The sequence below is a fragment of the Jaculus jaculus genome, chromosome 1 (assembly GCF_020740685.1).
Source record: "Jaculus jaculus isolate mJacJac1 chromosome 1, mJacJac1.mat.Y.cur, whole genome shotgun sequence".
Lineage (NCBI taxonomy): Eukaryota > Metazoa > Chordata > Mammalia > Rodentia > Dipodidae > Jaculus > Jaculus jaculus.
In genome coordinates, this window is record NC_059102.1 from 279,940,004 (window position 1) to 279,958,792 (window position 18,789).

Sequence of the window (18,789 nt, forward strand, 5' to 3'; positions counted from 1 at the left end):
CACGGAATGAAAATGAACAGAAGTCATTGATGTTGAAGGTCCAGGGAATGCTACTGTTCTTACCTTAGCAAAAATATTACACACCTTCCTGATATTTACTGTGAATATGGCTACATAACTTTAAATTCTGCTATTAGATTTCTTAATTCCAAGTTTTAATTGAAATAATGTGAATTTCTCTGTAACTAATCTAAATAGCAAACTGAGTTCTCAATCTTCATATGGGTTGTTAAAAATAATGGTTTTTATTTGGTGCTTTTTTTAAATAATGTGAACCTTGAAAGGAGTAAAGAAAGGAAAAAATTCCACTAGGCACATGCCAGAAGAGCAGGACTGGAGTAACCCTGAAAAGAAACTCTGACTTAGTCAAGACAACAGGACACCCAAGAAAGCATAACCTGAACATGCAAAATATGGAGATTCAAGGACATTAGAAAAATTTCCCACCTGATTTTACTAAGGGGATCTCACTTCCCTCCCTTTCCTTCTTTCAAATAACATAATTGCATTGTTTCAACCAACTAATATTACAAATGCTTACTCTACCCTATTCTTTATTTATGTGAATAAAATAAATTTATTAGAAATCTCACACATAATTTGAGGAAAAGATCTTTGGTTCAATTCATATTTTTTTTAATTTTTTTTTTTTTTATTTGAGAGTGACAGACACAGAGAGAAAGACAGATACAGGGAGAGAGAGAGAATGGGCGCGCCAGGGCTTCCAGCCTCTGCAAACGAACTCCAGACGCGTGCGCCCCCTTGTGCATCTGGCTAACGTGGGACCTGGGGAACCGAGCCTCGAACCAGGATCCTTAGGCTTCACAGGCAAGCGCTTAACCGCTAAGCCATCTCTCCAGCCCAATTCATATTTTTTTTAAGGGAGAGTTTGTTCCAATGCTATTTTGATTAGGAATATTTCTGGGCCAACATGTCATAGCAATTGCACTAGCATTATCCAAAGAGCCCAGGGAGATCACCTAGACCAGGAAGAGGTGTGGGCTCTAAGAAGTCATTTCCTCTTTCAGAGATGTCTGGGAGTAAGATTGCAGTGGTGTGAGCAGGTAAGGGGTCCCTTGGAGGCAGAGCAGTGACCTTCTCTGTTGTAGTCAGTCCTGTGATGTTAACAAAAGAAAGAAGAGGCCAAATTTTTAAGTGAATCACATCCTGAAACATAATCATTTGAGTTTGCTAATGCCCCAGCCCATCACAATGTATGCTCATGTGTACACACATCCCCCACACACATACACACCGTGCATAGAGTATGGATATATATCTTTTAATTATATGCATATAAACAAATAGAGATTCACATAGAAACAAAAACACAAGATACAGATAGTAAATCAAACTGCACAATAGTAGATAAAGATACAAATGGGGAAACAGACTGGAACTATTATTTGCTTTTTTTCCCATTGAACTATTGGGTTTTCTATCTAAAAAGATGGGTTTTAGAAGAATGAAACTCAGTGCATGAACGTGATTAAAAGAAATTTAAGGACTGGACAAATAGCTTAGTGGTTAGGGTGCTGGCTTACAAAGCCAAAGGACTCAGGTTCTATTCCCCAGGACCCATGCTAGCCAGAAGCAGAAGGTGGTGCATGCATCTGGGGTTTATTTGCAGCAGCCAGAGGCCCTAATGCTCCCATTCTCTCTCTTTGCCACTTTCTCTCTGACAGATAAAAAAATAAAATAAAATAAAATAAAATAAAAGTTAAAAGAAATAAAGGTATGTGTCACCATGCCCATCCTCATTTAAAAAAAAAAAAGAAATTGAAAAGCTTTATTGGTAGCAAAAATAATGGATAAAAAGATAAAATCAGGAAGGAATATTTTGAGAGTTAGCATTTCAGGGAATAAAGAAAGATGATATTTCTAGATAAGCCAGATGTATGGCATCACGCCTGCCACCTCAGCACTTGAGAGGCTGAGGCAAGATGATCCTCAATTCTCTAGCTACATAGGAAGACCTACATATGCAGAGGATATTTTAAGAATAAGGCAAATGCAAACAAAGAAGAGCAATTGAGAATAAATGTCAGAAAACAAATTCACATAAAGTTATATCAATGACTCAGATTTTTAAAAATATTTTATTTATTTGAGAGAGAGAGAGAGAGGAAGAGGCAGATAGGCAAAGAGAGAGAGAGAGCCAGGGCCTTTAGCCACTGCAAATGAATTCCAAATGCATATGCCACCCTGAGACTACATAGTGAATTCCAGGTCATCCTGAGCTAGTGTGAGAACCTATGGCAGAAAACAAAACAAAAGAAACAAACACCAAAAAAAAAAAAAAAAACTTTTGGTTAAAAAAAATCCCATGGGAATCTCTGAGTCTATAGAAACTCAATAAAATCATAAGTCAGCTACCTTCTTAAACATACATCCCAATTCTCATCATAACCATGATGCCACTCCTAAAAAAAAAAAATCCCTTATGTACATGGGTGAGATTACCTTAGTTTTCTGTAAAAGAGGATGTTAAATTTTATTTGAGAAGTACCATCACAAGACACTGTGCAACAAGGACTTTGTTTTACTTATAAAACCTCCTTGCCATATAATGAAACTCTAAAATTATATGACTACTCTAAAAAGTTGGGGGGGGGGGCTTCTTACATAGGCTCAGGAGTTTTGTGTATATTTGCATTTAAGCATTTAGAGGAATTTTTCACTTAATGGAAAATAAATCCTGTGATAATCCAACTTTCATGATATGTCAAATGTGCTTCCATCAGAATTATGCATTATCATTATTATACCAGAAATATCTGATGGTCTTACTCTCAACAGCCATACTGTTAAACATGTGATTAATCAAAAATAATACATTTCAGCTACAGTAACATTTAAAGGATATGTTTTATCATTAAACACCAATAATTTATCTATTATTTGGCACTTATACATTTCAATTTAATTGGAGCACCTTCATTGTTTAAATTTGTTCATCTCACAACATGACTATGTTTAAAGAACGTTAATTCACATGCAATAATTTTGAAGATGATTGTTGAAAAACTTCTTGATAATCTTTTTGCATATTTTTAAAAGGCCAAGTTACTGTTAAGGAATTACTATATAAATAATTGTTAAATATATAAGAAGATATTAAATTCTAAATACAAACATTTTAAACATAAATAATGTGTTGAATATATTACTTCTTAAATTGATAAGATTATTTTTTATATTTCCTTCTAAATTCTTTGTTAAACTATAAAGTTTTATGATATAGCTTTATTTGAAAGCTTTATTTTAAAGATTATTGGAAATTTCTGTTATAATTTACTGTCAATTTTAAGAAAAGTTATAGTTTAAACATAATACCTGTGTAAGGTAAAGGGCAAATATTAATTCTTACCAGTAGTGAAAAAAGTTGGACTCTGTCCTGTAAAAAGAAGAAAATTTTTTAAGTTTCAAATTTCAAACATGCCAAATTTGTATATACACATGTATCTTCTTGAAACTACAACGTTTATAATGATAATTTTCAGCAACTTTTAACTAAATAAAACAGTATTTCCTCTTTTCACTATATGACCCAGGTTGACCTCAAAGCCTCCAAGTAACTTACAGACGCATTTCTTTCTCTCTCAAAACCATATCATAAAAACCTGCATAAGTTAAACAAAACTGTTTTATAATTCCTAGGAAAAATAGGAAAAAATGAAAATGATACAATAAAATAGAAATGTTTGCATTAATTTCAAAATTATGAAACAAAGTCTTTATAAAAATGTTCTCTGGGATGCATTCACTTCCTTAGATAATGATTATTTAATATGTTTTTGCTATGTGCTAAACCTTATGTGGCATGCTAGGGAAATAATACCAGCAATGTATAGAAAGTACTTGTCCTCAATATCCAAGATACAGTCCAAAAAGCTCCACATAATAGCATGACATAGAGACACATGAATAGAAGGATCTTGTTATTTAGTGTTCTTGAGCACATTTTAGCTCCGACCTAACAGATAATGAGTAGCTACAAGTAAGTTAGAAGTTAGGGGTCATCTCAGTTTTTTAGACAGTTGGATTCCTGCCTTTTAGGCAAGGTCTAATGAGAAGCACTTGAATTTTGAATCAATTTTTGGTATAAATAAAAAGAAGAAGAAGAAGACAAATAGAAGCAGGAAAATCCTTGAAGTCCAGGAAAGCAAATGAGCTAGTTGATACTCTAAATGAGAAGATACTTTCCAAAAGGAAGAAAGAGAGGAAAATGGGCCAAGAAATGCTCAGTCACCAGTCCTGTGCATGTCTTTAGCAGTCAGGAAATAACACTGGTACAGATACAGGAAGTGTTCTGTTGATGATTTAACAGACTAGTTAGCTGCTATAGACAAAGTGCAGAAATTTTCATTAAAAAAATTAAAAGAAAGTAAAATCAGGTAAAAGAGGAGAGTTTGACCTGCTGGCACTTCCATGTGAAATTGTTTAGAAACAATTTCAGAGAGAGGTTGGGGATCTGGCTGTATGCCTGAATGGTGCCATACAAATAGATATGGCAGCTCTAGAAATGAAATGGAGAGCCCGGCAATATAAAAGAGGTGTCTCGAAAATAGCATTCTGAGGTTAAATGAGTGTTAAGGAGAAGACCAAAACGTGTGACCAAGTACCACTCAGAAGAACGGAGATGATATCAGTAAGGTTCCAATAGAAAGTGTTTGGAAACAGAAATGGTCAAACTCAAGTATTTATTTAGGTAATTAACATGTATGAATTGGATCTATCATTTGCATTTATACAAATTAAAGGGAAACTTTGCTAGTGTGGTGAGCCCTGGATTCAGTCTACAGTGACATGAGATGTAGTTCTTCACTCACCCTACTATTAAACATGGTATAAAGTTATTTTCAAATGGTAAACTGCTACTGTGAAAAGCAGCTGAGCATCACAGGGAAGAAGGGATTGGCTGGTGTTTAAGGTAGCTCTCTACCTTGAGACTGTCTTTTTTGAGGATGGACTAACCAAAATCCTTTTGTGCCATCAAAGTGTTATGACACATTATTCTCCATCAACATTCTCTGACTTTGTCCCTGGAATAAAATGTTTATGTGTTTATATGACCACTGATGAATGATACTAAATGTATTTTCCTAAATATTTTGCTTTGATCTTGTTCTGAGATATGGATCATTACATGACTTAGTGATGTAAATACCATAAGTATGTTTTCTCAAATTAAGATGGCTGCAATATAACTAAATGCAATGCCTTGAAGGACCTTTGTGTATATGTTTTAATAGGCATTATTAACAAATTAACTTTTTCAGTTCTTATAGCCATACACTTTCTGTTAATTTAAAATATTGGATTTCTTTCCTTTCTCTCTTTTTTATTTCCTTAATTTTGCAGTAGTAGTGATTAAACCCACGGTATTCTAAAAGGCAGGAAGGACCTGTAACACTGAGTTATAGCTTTGCCTAAAATATTGTTCTTGGTTGCTTAATAGCTTTCTTTTCCTCATTCTTTCTGCTAAATTAAGTTCTTTCTGATTTATAAAATAAGAAACAAAAACATCAGTAATCAGTAATTAATTGATATCTCAAATTTTAAATTAAATGAAAAACAACCGTGCTGATGATCTTTGTAAATAATAGAGCATTTAATATATTCAAATTGCTTTGAAAGTATAAATACATGCTATGCAGTGCATGCTTTATGAACTGAGGTGGATGTAAGCTTTTAAATGTCTAAATATTTTGATATGTTCCTTCTCAATATCAGCACACAGTTCCTTGGAGTTTGAAATAATTTCATCCAGGGGAGCCTTAGAAGTAGTTATTGCCTTCTGTTAGATGTGAGACACAAACAAGATAAAGGAATGGCTACTAGGCTGGGAAAGTAAAGAATCTAGAAAAATAGCAGCATCCATCTGCCTGATAAATTAGCAAGAATAGCATGGCATTAAGAAGAAGAGAATGAGGAGCAGCTGCTAGTGAAATATGTGTTACCTACTATGTAATTAGTGATACACAGTTAACTGTTGGGTGATTGTGAACATGAAAAAACATAAAAGGGAATCAAACCTATCTGGTGATAGCAGTTTTCAGACAGGAGACACAGAGCAAGAATTATGGGTCCTCATATACCTCAACAAGGAGGGGCCAATGGGGATGGGGTAGGTCACAGATGAGCCTAATAATGGTACCAAACTGCCTGTACTTGCAGAACAGAAAACTAATATAAATAAATAAAATAAAATAAAAATAAGTAAAAAAAAGAATTATGGGTCCTGAGCATGGGTTGCTTTCCCCCCCCCCCCCGATGATGATCAAAGCCATTGGCTCAATGAAGGCAGTGGGGAAACCAAAATGTAAACACGAAGACAGAGGAATTCTACTGCTACCTGTACTAGACCCACTACTCAGTTCATATTAGGTTGTTGCCATGAAAGCATGTAGCACAACTTTGGACAATTAGATAAAAAGAAATGATAATCTATCATATGTTATATTAACAATGCAAAAGTAGCCAATCTTGCTGGTTCCTGCCTTTAGTCCTACTAGCAGTTGGGAGGCAGAAGCAAGAGGATTCTCATGAGTTCAAGGACACCCTGAGATTACATAGTGAATTCCACATCAGCCTGGGCTAGAGCAAAACCCTACCTTGGAAACCAAAAATAAATAAATAATAAATTAATTTAAAAAAATAAAGAAAACCCACCAAAGTAAATGTGCTAGGACAAAATGAAGACATCTTTCATTTTAACAAAAAACCTTCAAATATCAGAGTACACATGCTAGAAATGTTTCCTGTTAATATACCATTCATTAGGCAACATACATGTCATGGGTCCTATAAATGTCCCATAAAGTTAACTTAATTCCAAGTGGTTCAAATCCATTAAATTTTTAAAGAAAGTATGTGATCTATAGTCTTTTAAGCAAAGTTCTGAAAAGAAAGTAAATGAACAAATAAAAGAAAATGACTTCTAGATGTTTATCTTTCTAAAAGAATATTTCAGAAATAAATTAGGTTATTATTACAAATTTCTGGTGTTCACTGCTTACTGTGTGTCTGGTCCTTAGTTGTACGTTCCCTCTATAGCACTCCAGAAACCTTAGAACACTAAATCGCTGTTTTCCCATGGTGGGTGGATGGCAGCCCAGCTTGAGCCTGAGTCTGGCTCTGCAGGTCATATCCCAACTCTTAGGTATCATGCATACTCCATCTACCTGTCCCCACAACTTTCCTCTTCAACTGACAGCACGGAAAAGTTCTTGCCAGTGTTTTACAGTCCATAGAGAACATAGTTGGTAAATGTTCATGAGCTGAATGAAAGATCTTCTCAATCAGGATTTGACTTCAGAATATTATTAGTGATATTTAAAATGCTGGTACAGGGGCTAGGGAGAGGGGTCACTTGCTATAGACACTTACTTGTATACCTGTTGACCCTAATTTCATAATCCCCATAATCCACCTAAAACCAGACATAAAGTAGAGCACATGTTTATGATCCCAACACACCTATAGCAGGGCAGCTATTCTGGTAAACTCAGTGGAAAACAAAAACCTCTGGCAAAAATGGAAGGAAAGGATGAACACTCTGAGGTTGTCCTCTGACCTCCATGCGGACAGTCCCCCACCACACACAATTCTCCTACATCTTCCCTCCCTCCCTCTCCCCCTCTCCCCTCTATCTCTCTCCTCTCTAACTCTTGTATATTAGTTATCTTTTTCCTCAATTTCTTAGTGGACACTGACCTGTAACCCCCACTTCCAGCTTGGGCCTACCATCCACAATGAGCTTTTGATCAGAGAAACCTACAAGGTTTCCCAAAACAATGACAGACTTCTGTCAGAGTACTTGATGACCCACCAAAGGCCAGTGGTAAGACCCTATTGCTGAAGACTCCATAGACAGCTGACGCATAAAATGGAATGACATGGCTGGAAGCCAGGAGAGAGTCAGTCCCCAGACAGTCAGCATGTCTAGTGCCAGAAGGCGCTACATAGGCGACTGGGGGTAATGACCAAGAGCTGTCCAAGCAACACATTGTTTAACCTAATTAGCAACAAATAACAGGATGTGATGCCCACACAAATGCAATAGTGGTACACAGCCATGGGGAGGAATCAATTGCTCTTGATTTGGCTAACTGATCCACTTAGTGGTACTAGACCCATAGCTGGAGCTGGGAAACAAGTCAGAACCATACCCAAACACAAGCCCACTCTACAATATCAAGCTACCATCAATCACAGGGTATAAGAGGGCCTAAACCTACTATACTGTCTATCAAAAAAGTAAGTCTTATCTCAATTTTCCGGGTGCTAACTTACTCTCCGTTGGAGAATCTGCTTCTCTTTTCCAGATAGATGCAGATCCTAAGAAGAGAGCTGCCCCAACATACCTCAAAAGGGGCCCAACTGAAACTAAGGACAACTGGCAAAATAAGCAAGGATGATGTTTTCCTGTGAACCGGATACCAGCACAAAGGGGAAGGAGATCAACACAGAGAAAAATCAACTCCTACCAAATCAGAGAGCCAGAGTCTCAGAGGCCCCCAACACCTCAGCACTGAAGCAGACCAAAAATGAACCCAACATGGCTCAGGGATATTTTGCGGAAGAGGGGGCGGAAAGAATGTCAGAGTCACATGTTGGGTCATGATTTGCAGAGACATTTGTCATACCAATAACTGGAGGCTAACTCCACAATGCACGACGCATTTTCATTAACAAGGAGGGTCTAATGGGAAGGGGTAGATCACAGATGAGCCTAAATAATGGTACCAAACTGCCTGTATTTACTGAAAAGAAAACTCATAAATTAAATTTAAAAAATGCTAAAATAAACTTACTGTAAAAGCTGATATTCAGATTAAATCATAGTTTGCTGAGTAAATAATAGATGTATGGTAAAAGCAAGCAGGAGCAAAAGTTGAACCTCTACTGTTGATGCAATGACATTTTACATCCCTGAAAACAACACATCTTAAAGATGTACCACATTTCCTCTTTGTCATTGTGTATACTTACTCTCCATAAAGTTGTCTCAAGAGGAATATACATTTCATTTTACACTCATTAGTCTCTGAATAGAATTTTAAATTTCTCCACGTCATAGCTATAGTAAATTACTCCAGCTTACGTTTTGTTTTAATTTGTTTACATGTTATTACAGCGAAACACACACATACATAAACTTTTATTGTTGAAATAAAAATTGAATACTTTAGCATTACTATTTAGGGTGTTAGACCATAATTACTTGTTATGGTGGTCAAAACAATTCTTATAAACTTATTTTCTTTTTTTTTTTTAAATTATTTATTTATTTATTTGAGAGCGACAGACACAGAGAGAAAGACAGATAGAGGGAGAGAGAGAATGGGCGCGCCAGGGCTTCCAGCCTCTGCAAACGAACTCCAGACGCGTGCGCCCCCTTGTGCATCTGGCTAACGTGGGACCTGGGGAAACGAGCCTTGAACTGGGGTCCTTAGGCTTCACAGGCAAGTGCTTAACCGCTAAGCCATCTCTCCAGCCCTATAAACTTATTTTCAATATAACATATGAGTGAAAAAATCAATCTCTCAATTGAATGGTTCTAATTAAAATTTTAAAAACTAAACACCACCCCAAAATTAAAGCCCTTGAAAAACTATGCGGGCTGGAGAGATTGCTTAGTGGTTAAGCACTGGCTTGTGAAGCCTAAGGACCCTGGTTTGAGGCTCAGTTCCCCAGGACCCACGTTAGCCAGATGCACAAGGGGCACACGCATCTGGAGTCCGTTTGCAGTGGCTGGAGGCCCAGGTGGGCCCATTCTCCCTCTCTCTCTCTATCTGCTTCTTTCTCTCTCTGTCTGTTGCTCTCAAATAAACAAAATAAACAAAAAAATACTTAAAAAATCTATGCATGAACTTCAAAATAATCATGGGATATTTTAAAAATAGCATTAGGTTATATGTAAATGATATGTTAACAATACTTAAAAAGAGGGAGAAGTAGTAAAGAAAAATACACAAGGTTATAGAGCATATCCACTTAAGTAATTATGTGTAAATTTTTTCAATAATATTTAAAAATATCAAAAATCATGAGAAACCCAAAGTCCAACACACTAACAATGCCATACTTAAGTAACCCAGTTAAAAACAAAACTATAGCTATCTGAATGTCATGCCTCCTTCAAAGTATCTAATAACATTTAAAAAAATATTTTATTTATTTATTTGAGAGAGAAAGAGGGGGAAAGGCAGAGAATGGGCGCTCCAGGGCCTCCAGCCACTGCAAACGACATCCAGACGTGTGTGCCCCTTTGTGCATCTGGCTAACATGGGTCCTGGGAAATTGAACCTGGGTCCTTTGCTTTGCAGGCAAATGCTTCAACCACTAAGCCATCCCTCCAGCCCTCTCATGGCTTTTGCATAAAGGCAATCCAAAACCCAACATAGTCCTTCTGTGAAGATGGCTTGCAGATCATTCAAGCTGTCTTTGCTAAATGTGTGTAGGAGCTACACTACCAATTGTCTACATTTTGTAATTATTACAAAATTATCTGAGCAATGATTTCAGTTGCCTAATGCAATCAAAGGCAAACATCCAATTATTACTACTGAAATCACAAGGCAAAACAACTCTCCTGCATTCTCATTGTTAAACAAGAAGACCTTAAAAGACTGGCTTTAGAAGGCATTTAGTATTTCATCACTTTCTCACTTGGCCTCATTATGTGTTCTCAGGTTAATCTCTGTGCATGTGTGTCTCTGCTATTCATTGTATGTAAACAGCACTGTCACCTACACACACTGGTTCCTGCTGTATTTGGAAGCAATCATCTGTTGCCAAATAGACCTGGCAAATAAAGCCTCTCACAACTAATACACAGTAAATACTGAATGTTAGGATATTATAAAACTACCGTTATGATGTGTGCAAACAATATTATCAAAAGGAGAAGAAATATAAACATACAAAAAAGCTAAATGAGCCCAGAGTGGTAAGTCACACCTTTAATCCCAGCACTTGGGAGGCAGAGGTAGAATCAGTGTGAGTTCGAGGCAACCCTGAGAATACACAGTGAATTCCAGGTCAGCCTGGGGTAGAGTGAGACCGTACCTCAAAAAACAAAACAAAAAGCTAAATGTAAAATAGCAGTGGGAATTAAGACAGTGGATGCACAAGCATGCGAAGACTATTACCTCATAAATACTGCAAAGGCATCAAATAAATATAACAAAAGAACATGGTATTATAGTAAGTAAACATTATATATATATATATATATATATATATATATATATATATATATATATATATATATATATAATAGAAACATTTAGGTGACAATGTTCTGAACACAATTTTCTACATTTTAAAAGTATTCCATACATTTCAGTAGGTGGCACCAGAGCACTAGCAATCTGTAAATCATCGGGCTGAGCCCTTTCTCCACTACAATCCCCTGCAGAAGAATCACCAGCGGGAAGTGACTAGATACATTAAAAAAATGAAAATGTGGATAACAGAGCACTTGATCTTCAAAGCTATGTTATGCTAACACGTGTACTGATGCTGAATTTACCTTTCCAAATATGTTTCTTTTACAGCTCCAAATGTTTAAATGATTGTGAATCAAAGTTCCCTTGAAGTTATACCCATAAGTCTCCCATTACATTTAAGAAACTGTAGGAATCAATTGGAGTGAAAATGGCATTTCAAAAAAATATAGTTGGGCTTTAAAACTAAGCATTCTACACGTGACTCCCTCAAAAAAGAGAGAGAGAGAGAGAGAAGAAAAAAAGAAAGGAAAATGAAACAGAACATGGAATGCCATTTCCAAAGAGATTCCAGCCTGTCTAGTTTGCAAGTTGAAGAAAAGTACAAGGACATAGGGTGAAACAGACTAGATGGAATAACAACTTATCTCTTGGTATTGGTCTAAAAGGAGTGGGGAATAATTTAAACGTAGGCACAAATGACCTTCCTCCTTACAAAGGCAATGCAAAAATGAACTACTTGTGAAATAATGAAGAAAAAAAATCACATGGTTCATCTAGAATGCACGTGCCTGATGTCAGGATTCATTTTTACTCTGTACATCTGGTACATGATTCACAGAAAATTTCTCCAATAAATTATATCATTTAATAAGCATTTAAGCCTGATGTGGTACTGCACACCTTTAAACCCAGCACTCAGGAGGCAGAGGCAGGAGGAGAGTTCAAGACCAGCCCGGAACTACAGAGTGAGTTCTAGGTCACATTGGGCTATATTGACCCTACTTCAAACAACAAGTATTGGTCTTATAAATACAGTATGAATAACAACCAAGGTATGAGCAAGATTTTATAAGCCAGTCCTGGTGTCACAGGCCTGTAATCACAACTACTACTGAGGATGAGGCAGGAGGTTCAGAAGTTACAGCCTACATGGAGTACTACCTGAGTTAATGGACAGCTTGGGCAACTTAATGAGACCTTGTCTTCAAACTAAACACATAAGAAAGGGGCAGGGATAAAACCCAGGAGTAGATCTCTTCCTAGCATGTGTGAGGCCCTAGGAACTACCCCAGAACTAAAATTAAATAGATTTCAGATAGGAAATAGACTTTCTTCCCTTCATTAGTTTGCCAGTAAATATATTAGTGCCAGTAACAGTCTACTTAAATATTATTGTGCATCAGACATGGTGCATCTCTTTTCATACTGATTTTGAAAGTAATTAATTCCACACAGCAATGATTTATATATTATATTGGAATTGAGAAGGAAATTTAGTATAAGTTACTCATAGTCATACACAGAGGAAGTATTGGATTTAAAATAGTTTCTGCTCAATAACAATTTTCTTAGTGTATGTCAACCTTATGCTAGAACATTGTATTATTGTCTTGAATAAGTTGACTAAAACAGTTGCTGCCTATCAGAAAATAATTCCAGAGATGTCCACTCACACAAAAGTACATGACTTTCAAGGTGTCTATTAACATGTACTTCAATCTATAGGTAAGAAAACCAAGACCCACAGAGCTGATGCCTGGTCAGATGTCACTAAGTCCAGTGAAGGGCTGTGAATTTACAAGCTCTGTGAGCGTCCTGAGAATTTCAGATTCATGTTTTTAGGTTTCCCTTGTAACCACAAATGAATAGCCTAGAAATACCAAACCAAAGCCCAGAACTATGAAGACAGAGACCACAATAAGCAGAAGAACAAGTAGAAAAATAAAAGCAATGAAAAGTTTAGAATAAATTATAAAACAGCTATAATTTATGATCTCAGATATAGAGTGACACTCCATTCATGAACAAAGACCTAACACTTACAAAGAGCAGCATCTCAAAACCGAGAAAGGAGTTGACAAGACATCAAGAAAAATCTTTAGCACAACAACATACAGTACAGTAAGCAGACTATTTACAAATAGCAATAAAACATGTTTGAGTTCATGTTAGCTTCTCAGCCTTTGGGCTAAGATCATATGAGTTCATGTTCACAGTACAGAAATGAAGGCTAAGAAATAGGGTGAGGACAAAGACATACTTTTACTTATTGTAGGTCTTATAGCATAATTAAATGCTGAAACTATAATAGCCATGCTTCCAAAAATCACAAATAAGATTGGTGTTGGTAGGTAAAATACAATGAAGGATAAAAAGAGATAATGTCTGGGGACTGACTCTCTCCTGGCTTCTAGCCATGCCATTCCAGTTTACTTGTCAGCTGCGAATGGAGTCTTCAGCAATAGGGTCTTACCACTGACCTTTGGTGGGTCATCAAGTACTCACACAGAAGTCTGTCATTCTTTTAGGAAACCTTGTAGGTTTCTCTGATCAAAAGCTCATTGCAGATGATAGCCCCATGCCGGTAGTGGGCGTTATAGGTCAGTGCCCACTAAGAAAATGAGGAAAAAAAATACAAGCAACTCATGGTCTAACCCATTTAGCAACAAATAACCTGGTGTGATGCCCACACAAGTGCAATAGTGGCACACAACCATAGTGAGGAACCAACTGCTCTTGATTTGGCTAAGTGATCCTCTCAATAGTATGGGACCCCTAGCTGGAGCTGGGAAACAAGTCAGAACCATATCCAGACAGAAGCCCACTCTCCATTATCAAGCTACCATCAATCATGGGATACAAGAGGGCCTACACCTATTAAACTCTCTATCAAAAAAGTAAGTGCTATCTCTATTTTCCAGGTGCTAACTTACTCTCCATTGGAGAATCTACTTCTTTTTTTCAGATAAATGCAGATCCTAAGGAGAAAGCTGCCCCAACATACCTCAAAAGGGCCCGACTGAAACTAAGGAAAATTTGCAAAACAAGCAAGGGTGCTGTTTTCCTGATGAACCAGATACCAGCACAAAGGGGAAGGAGACTCAACAGAGAGAAAAATCAACTCCTACCAAATCAGAGAGCCAGAGCCTCAGAAGCCCCCAACACCTTAGCACTGAAGCAGACCATAAATGAACCCAACATGGCTCAGGGAAATTTTGTGGAAGAGGGGGCGGAAAGAATGTCAGAGTCACATGTTGGGTCATGATATGCAGAGACATTTATTGTACCAATAACTGTGGGCTAACTCCATAGTGCATGACCCATTTACATTAACAAGGAGGGGCCATTGGGATCATGGGGGTCATGGATGAGCCTAAACAATGGTGCCAAACTGCCTGTATTTGCTGAAAAGAAAACTAATAAATTAAATTTTTTAAAAAAGAGATAATGTTTAAAGGATTGGGGTGTTTTAAAATTCATGGATGGGAAGATGGTTCAGCAGTTAAAGATGCTTGCTTACAAAGCTTTCCAGCCCAGAACCAATTTCTTACCCAACCATATAAGCCAGAAGCAAAACGTGGTGTATGTGTCTGGTGATCATTTGCAAGATCATGGCAAACAGACCTTGATACACCTGTACATACATGGATACCCGCACACATACATACCTACATATAATACATTTTAAAAATAAAATAATTCATTAGTTTTCAATAAGCCACTCCCCCAAAGGCATAAGAACAAGATCATTACTATTATTTATCATTTGTGAGTACAAGCATATAAAGAAGTATGGATTCACTTTAAACTTTGAGGCAGATCAGGCTTCAATATTTGGCTTAAAATATTATACTATCAATTTGGGGAAATGTTAATTGACAAAAAATAATAGAGAAATTAATAAAGGCTAGAGATCAAGATAAATGTTGAAATCTTATATGTGGAATCTAGATTTAAATATGTATATGCACAGTCAGGTGCATGTGTACCTATAACATGAAAGTAAAAGGGGGAAATGAGGTGAGAGAAAAAGGTCTAAAAGAGAGAAGGATAGGAGAAGGTAACGGAGATGTGACAGGGAAGCCATATGGACCATGCGGGGGACTAAGAGGCCAGTAAGAAGAAGGAGGGCAGACAGGAGAGGGGATTGAGAGCAACGCGTAACGATGTATGTACACAAAATGTCACAGTGACACCAATTAGTTCCTGTACTAACTGAAATAATGATAATAAATGTAAATTGCTAGTAGATGGTAGTAAAAGAAGGAAATTATTATCATCAGAGGGGGAAAAGTAAAGACAATAGAGTTTAGAAACTAAAACAATGATATGAACTTGGTTGTCCTTCAGTATTTTTCCTCAAATCTTCGAGGAAGGAAAACTAGAAAAACAGGTTTGAAATGTTTCTCTGTCATTAGGTCCAAGTTTTGAAGCAAAACCAAACCGACATGCTAAAGAACTTCTGCCACGGGCACCTACAGCTCAGAAGAATGGGTGAGGTGCTAGATGGGGGGCTGAGGCCTAAGGAGGTGAGATGTGTGTACCCTAGTTCAGCCCAAGGTGGCACATGGCACAATGCACACATTCCCAAACTCCAGGGAGGAAATTGAAATTATACTCTCTGCATGTGAGCCAATACAAGAAAACATGAAACAAAATAAGTGCAAAGATGCAGGAAATCCACCTGACGAACCTGCCTCCCACTCACTGACAGGATCAAACTCCTGCTGAGGTTGCACACGTCCCCCAAAGACCCCAACGCTGCAGATAATCAAAACCAAAGCCCGCAAATGCACTACTAATTTCTTCTCGTTTCCCAGGCATGGACCAGAAACACTTGGCTCACTTTCAGAATCATTAAAGGAAACGGGCATAACGGGGAAAACTCCAGAAGAGGTAGCTTTCAACCAGAAGAGGTTTTCAATGTTCTGTTCTCACAAGGCTGCTGTTACTGCTGTTTGCACAGCTAAAAGCTCACAGCAGTGTCTTTAGCCCTTGTGGTTTCTCCTCGCGCACTTCTGTTTTTCTTATTCTGACTCTTTATAGGAAAGGAAGAGGTGCAGCTCTGCGGTTAAGCTCACAGGCGCTTTCAAATGGTGCAACCGGTTGCCATAGCACCCGCACAATCAGCCCTATCTCTGGGTAAAACCGCAACTTCTCTAGTTCATGTAGAAGCTCCTGGTTGTACATTTAACTGCTACCAAACACTGAATTTCGGCCTGAATCGGTATTGCTTTAATGAAAACATGTTTCACAGATAACGATGATTTTTATGGTGATATTCTTTCAGAAGCTGTTCATTTTGAAAAGCACAAATGATATTTTGATTCAAAAAAATTTAGACCATTTCTAACATAATAAGTTAACCCTCCTTGGTGTACTAAGTAATTGTATAATGAAATTCAGAATAAATTATTTACAATTAAAAGTTAGATAGATGTGTTTAAATATAAATGTCATTCATGTTTCTTTTACCTTAAGATTATAAAATGATCAAATATTGTGAAAGAAAGATTTTTCATTTTTTTCAGAGTTCTTTATTATTACATATAAAATATTTCTCTATCACATCATACCTTTGAAAGCAAGTGAACTTAGTCACATAAGTTGAGTGACTTCTTTCATCTCATTTGACAGTATTATGAATGCAATGCTTGACAAACAAATTTGTGTAGGAACCTTGCTCTGCCACGACACACTAACTGGCAAGAATTTTGCCAACTGTCTTACATTTTTATTTATTTATACATTTGTGTGTGCACACTGGGGATCTCATGCAGCTGCAAGCTAACGCCCATCTGGCTTTCACAGTGATGGTTACAAAATTTTATCCAGGCCATCTACCCAGCCCGTTGTCTTATATGTTGATTAAATCACTGTTTCTTAATATAGAAAATTTTAAAATAGTATATCAGTGTTCATATATAATAAACCTTAGATTTGTAAGAACCATTCTATATAATTGCTTAAGAAAACTCCCTTGGAACCAGTTCTTCATGCCTTCCTATGTCAAAAAAAATGTTTCTGTTTAGAAAGCAAAAGGAGGAACATGTGCTGAATACATGCTGTCTATTACATTATCTTACACAGACTTCATAAGACCCCTGAGTGAAATCTAGTGTTCCCCTTGTTTTGTAAACAAAGGAGGGGAACAGAGACAGCCTAAGTAAAATGCCTCACATGGCCTAAGTAAGGGCACAACTGCTCCATACCAGGCTAGGTAGATGCCAAATCTCCCAATTTCCTCTCACATCCATAATGACTTGTTCTGGGATTGAAGGACTCTGAGCACTCATTTCCCACCCAACTCCTCAGTGTAGCTCCTGAGTACCTAAAATCTGAGAACTGTTGCTTCTTTTTCTTGCCACTGCCTTTATCCTAGTCCAGGTCCTATCAAATCATCTTTATATGCAGTTTCTCAACTGACATCTTCCTCCATTCTCTCCCAGAGCATACTGCCACATCAGTGTACTTCTATAACGTTCCGGTAAATTCTTTTCTGTTAAAATATTTTAATGGCTAGGCTGGATAGATGGCTTAGAGGTTAAGCACTTGTCTGTGAAGCCTAAGAACCCCAGTTCAAGGCTCGATTCCCCAGGACCCACGTTAGCCAGATGCACAAGGGGGCGCACGCATCTGGAGTTCGTTTGTAGTGGCTGGAAGCCCTGGAGTGCTCATTCTCTCCCTCTCCCTCTCCCTCTCTCTCTCTCTCTCTCCCTGTCACTCTCAAATAAATAAAAATGAACAAAAAAAATTTAAAAAAATATTTTAATGGGAAGAACTTGATTGTCATCTTTACATCGGGACCTCTTCAGTTGAATGAAGATTATAGTATCTCCTTGTAAGGATGTTTTCATTATTTAATGAGACAATGTTTGTGAGCCCTCCTCAAGTAGGAATTCAATAAAGGCTAGTAGTTGTTACTGTCCCCAGTACCACTATGCAGCCTTTTGAGTTATTAATTCAATCTATGCATCTGAAAGCTGGTAAAAATCAGCTTCCCTTGCACCTAAGAGAGTGGCTAGATTATGAAAAGAAAATATAAATATTTTGGTTTGAATCTTATATATGTATTTACAGTCCTATAGGACTAAAACTTTGAGCAATATAATTTTGAAACTTAATGTAAGAAAGGGCATGTGTCATTTTTATTTCATAAGACGTTATTGTACTTCCTCCTGACAGTATCATGTGCCATTGAATTTCCATGCGTATCTATATTTATGCTCAGGCAATGAAGAGTAAAATGCAAAATGATACCCCAAATATCAATATCTGTGTTGAAGAACAGGGCTGTGTGCAAGATGTACCTTCTGAGATTTTGAATTTTAATTGAGCCAATTAGGATCTTGCTCACATGTAATATCCAGAAAACCCAGGCCAGGATACACACACAAAGTAAATTAAATCACTGGGCCAAACAGACATCTGCACTCCCATGTTCATTGTAGGATTGTTCACTAGTGTCAGGAAATGGAGGACTAAGTGTCCATCAACAGATGCATGTGGTAGATTACTCTGTGACTCTAAAACTAGTGGAATCCCATTA

The 18,789-nt window shown here is 37.1% G+C and overlaps 1 protein-coding gene across 1 annotated transcript in view; it reads right to left on the minus strand.

Annotated features, from left to right (window-relative positions):
- The window catches only part of Ptprc (protein tyrosine phosphatase receptor type C), a 125,061-nt gene that overhangs the window by 63,893 nt on the left and 42,379 nt on the right, over positions 1-18,789 (minus strand). The window contains exons 3-4 of the mRNA XM_045143475.1: positions 3,371-3,397; positions 981-1,115 (exon numbers count right to left, since the gene is read on the minus strand). Coding sequence (XP_044999410.1) covers positions 981-1,115; positions 3,371-3,397 — 162 coding nt within the window. The remainder of the gene's footprint in view (positions 1-980; positions 1,116-3,370; positions 3,398-18,789) is intronic.